At 56.3% G+C, this 3,785-nt stretch overlaps 1 protein-coding gene across 1 annotated transcript; it reads right to left on the reverse strand.

Annotated features, from left to right (window-relative positions):
* Positions 1–509: 509 nt before the first annotated feature.
* LOC119847672 (hepcidin antimicrobial peptide) lies at positions 510–3,431 on the reverse strand. The gene is made up of 3 exons (XM_038382623.2): positions 3,205–3,431; positions 1,896–1,961; positions 510–1,066 (listed from the first exon to the last, which is right to left on the reverse strand). The coding sequence occupies exons 1-3, from the start codon at positions 3,280–3,282 to the stop codon at positions 962–964; spliced, it is 249 nt and encodes an 82-aa protein (XP_038238551.1). The 5' UTR covers positions 3,283–3,431; the 3' UTR covers positions 510–961.
* Between the last annotated feature and the right edge of the window lie 354 nt (positions 3,432–3,785).

The following is a 3,785-nucleotide window of genomic DNA, read 5'->3' on the forward strand; positions in this document are numbered from 1 at the left end:
CGCTCTGGCTCTCTGGTTCCCCCGGAAGGCGGCTCCTCCCTGCTGAGCCAGGGCACCGCTTTCTCGCGCCCCCAGCCACTTGGCGCTTGTGGCGACCCCCCAGTTCGCCTCGTGGTTTCACTGGGCACAACCAGGTCCTGATCTCAGCTGGGGCAGGGACTGTCTTTGGCTGTGTCTCGGCCACGCCCACCACCCTGCCCCCCCCCAGCCCTGCCCCCCACCCCGCCCAGCCCTGGCCTCAGCTGGGGGCCACTTTGGGCTCTGCTAATACAACTAAGAGGCTACTGCTCTAGGCAGAGTTATGCCAAGCAGGTCGCCCTGTCTTAACCCTTTCACTGCTGCAGCTAAATTTAACCATTTCCAGCTTCTCCCCTGGCTGAAGAGTTTTATCTTGCCTTGGTTTCCCTCAGGGGTTCCCCTCCCTCTTCAAGCCGCTCGGCTGTGTCTGGACACTCACCGCCCAGGCCCGAGGGGAACCAAAGCACTGGGAAGTGGGTCATGATAAATAATGCCCGGTGCTGCGATGTACCCACCTCTGGGGTGGGAGAGCTGGGGACCAGCCACACAGCCATGGCACATGTCTCGCCCGGCTCTGAGATGCAGCCACCTCTGAAGTGTAGTGGTTAGAATGGGGGCGCGGGGGAGGACGGGAGGGAGCCAGGACTCCTGGGTTCTGTCCCTGGCTCCGGCAAGGGAGTGGGGTCTAGGGATTTAGAGCAGGGGGAGCTGGGAGACAGGACTCTTGGGTCCAATTCAGTAAGTATGATGACAGGCTCCTGACTTTAAAACCCACGTTTAATGTCCAATAACAAAAAGACATGGAAGCAAAGGAAGCAATAAATAAGGTGGGTCGGGAGCCGGGGGGCCAGGCTGAGACGCGGCGGGGCTGGGGGCTGGGCGCGGCTGAAGGTGATGGCGCCCCCTAGCGCTGCCCGGCTCCAGCTGTGTCCGACCGGCGGGCTCAGGTCCAGCAGCAGAAGCTGCAGCCCTGGTTCCTGCAGCACTTGCAGCAGTAGATGCAGATCGCTAAGTGGCTGTTGTGGCGCTTGGACCGTCGGAGCAGGGCCTGCAGGGAGAACAAGGGCAGGACTCCTGGGTTCAACTCCAGCGAGGGGAGGGGAGAGGAGGGGAGTGGGGGGTGGGGGTCTAGAGTTTAGCGCATGGGGGCTGGGAGCCAGGACTCCTGGGTTCTCTCTGTCGCTCTGGGAGGGGAGTGGGGTCTAGCGGTAGGGGAGTGGGGGGCTGGGAGCCAGGACTCCTGGGTTCTCTCTGTCGCTCTGGGAGGGGAGCGGGGTCTAGCGGTAGGGGAGTGGGGGGCTGGGAGCCAGGACTCCTGGGCTCTCTCTGTCGCTCTGGGAGAGGAGTGGGATCTAGCGGTAGGGGAGTGGGGGGCTGGAAGCCAGGACTCCTGGGTTCTCTCTGTCTCTCTGGGAGGGGAGTGGGGTCTAGTGGTAGGGGAGTGGGGGGCTGGGAGCCAGGACTCCTGGGTTCTCTCTGTCTCTCTGGGAGGGGAGCGGGGTCTAGTGATTGGGGTGTGGGGGGCTGGGAGCCAGGACTCCTGGGTTCCCTCTGTGGCTCTGGGAGGGGAGTGGGGTCTAGTGGTAGGGGAGTGGGGGGCTGGGAGCCAGGACTCCTGGGTTCTCTCTGTCTCTCTGGGAGGGGAGCGGGGTCTAGTGGTAGGGGAGTGGGGGGCTGGGAGCCAGGACTCTTTGGTTTTTAGCCCCAGACCTGCCACAGTGAAGTGCGTTGGCTCATTAATAGGCCCTAGTGTCCGGCATTGAGTTAGCCCAGAACCGTCCCGGAGGGCTGTGGGCTCGGTGACTGCGCTCCTGGCAGTGCAGCCTTTGGGTCCAGTCCTGCCCACCAGGGGAGAGCCCCCCCAATTCAGTTCTTACCTGCAGACCCTGAGTTTCTTCCTTGGGTTCCATTTCTTGCCTTAACAAACCAGCAGGATTTGCTGTCTGCAGAGACAGGGAGAAGATAGACCTGAGCGATATGCTCGTGCACTGGGTTAGAGCAGGGGGGGCTGGGAGCCGGGCCACCTGGTTTTAACCCTGGCTGTAGAAGGGGAGTGGGGTCTAGTGGGTTAGAAGGGGAGGGTGCTGGAAATCAGGACTCCTGGGTTCTATCCCCAGTTCTTCCTCGAATTTGCTACACAGATTTCTGCAACTTAGGACATTTATGTTGCATTTTGGTAGACACAATGTAATGCCACAGGTTTCAGAGTAGCAGCCGTGTTAGTCTGTATTCGCAAAAAGAAAAGGAGTACTTGTGGCACCTTAGAGACTAACAAATTTATTAGAGCATAAGCTTTCGTGAGCTAATGCATCCGATGAAGTGAGCTGTAGCTCACGAAAGCTTATGCTCTAATAAATTTGTTAGTCTCTAAGGTGCCACAAGTACTCCTTTTCTTTTTGTAATGCCACAGATTCAGAACATAAACCTGTGGGAAAGGCTGGAGAAAAAGTAGCAACTAAGTTTTAGAAAAAAGTTTTCATTCAAAAGATAGCGAGAGAAATATTCCTCGTCACATTTCGTGCCCCTTGTATAGATCACCAGTCTTTGCCCCACTAAGAACATTGAGTTTGTCCCAGAATAAACTCATTCATATTGTGAAAACAGGAGAATTTGGTTAAAAACCAATCTGGACAATTTGTGATGCAAAAGAAATGGCCGTTTTCCTCTTCCACAAATCTGTCTGAGATTCCAGACAGACCCTGCAGCTTTCCCAGAGCTATTCATGGGTGCAGGTCCAGGGACTGGTATAAAGTTCAGGGGGTGGGGGGGTTATGTGTGCAGAGACGATATGTCATGTCAGATTAATCCTAAAGAAATCCATTGCTGGGCAACGCCCCGAGCTCAGAGTCCAAACACCTGGGTTCTGTTCTCAGCTCTGTAGCAGCGAGCCTATGTGATCTTGAGCCAGTTACTTGGTGGCTCTGTGCCTCAGTTTCCCCATGCCTAGAAAAAGTGGCTGATAATCCTGCCTGAAACAATGGGGTGCTGATCTCAGCTGGGAGAGGGACTGTCTTTGGCTGTGTCTGGGCAACACGGGGCACAACGGGGCCCTGATCCCAGCTGGGGCAGGGATGGTCTCTCGCTGTGTTTCTGGGGAGTGCCGGGCACAACGGGGCCCTGATCTGAGCTGGGACGTCTCGGTACAACAATCACACAAAGGAAAGAAAGAGCCTGGGAAGCGTTTACCGGGCCTGGGAAACAGCAGGAGTTTTTGGCCGAGGTGATGACGAGGATGAGAATCACGCAGGCGACTTGAAGCTTCATCGTGATGTTTTTCTGCCTTGTATTTTTCTGTCTCCTCTTCCCCGCTCCTCTGTCGTGTCTCCAAAGGGCCGAGCTGGTGGCTGTGTTGGGTCCCTGACCCAGGGCTGCATTTATATCCCAACCATCCCCACCCCGGTCCCAACACAGCCAATCCCCTGCGTGCCAAGAAAGGACAGGTGATGAGAGGGAACCGTAAACAGCCCGTCAATAAGGTTATCGCAGCTGAGCTAAAAGTTTCAGCATACCATTGGCCAGCTCCCCAGCCCGTGTCAATGGGTCATTACACCGCCAGAGTCAATGGGGCCAGATCCCAGCAGGTGTCAATCAGCACTGCTCTTTCAAAGTGGAGTGACATTAATTGTTGCAGGCCTTTGACTTTAATCCCTCCTGGCCTTTGTCCCAATGAGATTTCAAAACACTTACAGTAAGTTTCATGGTCAGGGTGCTTGTCCCCGCAACATTGCAGCCGATATCGGAGAGGGGCTGGGACAGGAATGACCTCA

Source organism: Dermochelys coriacea, chromosome 24, assembly GCF_009764565.3.
Source record: "Dermochelys coriacea isolate rDerCor1 chromosome 24, rDerCor1.pri.v4, whole genome shotgun sequence".
Lineage (NCBI taxonomy): Eukaryota > Metazoa > Chordata > Testudines > Dermochelyidae > Dermochelys > Dermochelys coriacea.

Coding starts and splice junctions, on each gene's coding strand:
- LOC119847672 (XM_038382623.2), bottom strand. CDS start 3,282: ATGAAGCTTCAAGTCGCCTGCGTGATTCTCATCCTCGTCATCACCTCG. Junction 1,962..3,204: donor CCTGCTGTTTCCCAGGCCCG/GTAAACGCTTCC, acceptor CTGTCTCTGCAG/ACAGCAAATCCTGCTGGTTT. Junction 1,067..1,895: donor AAGAAACTCAGGGTCTGCAG/GTAAGAACTGAA, acceptor TTCTCCCTGCAG/GCCCTGCTCCGACGGTCCAA.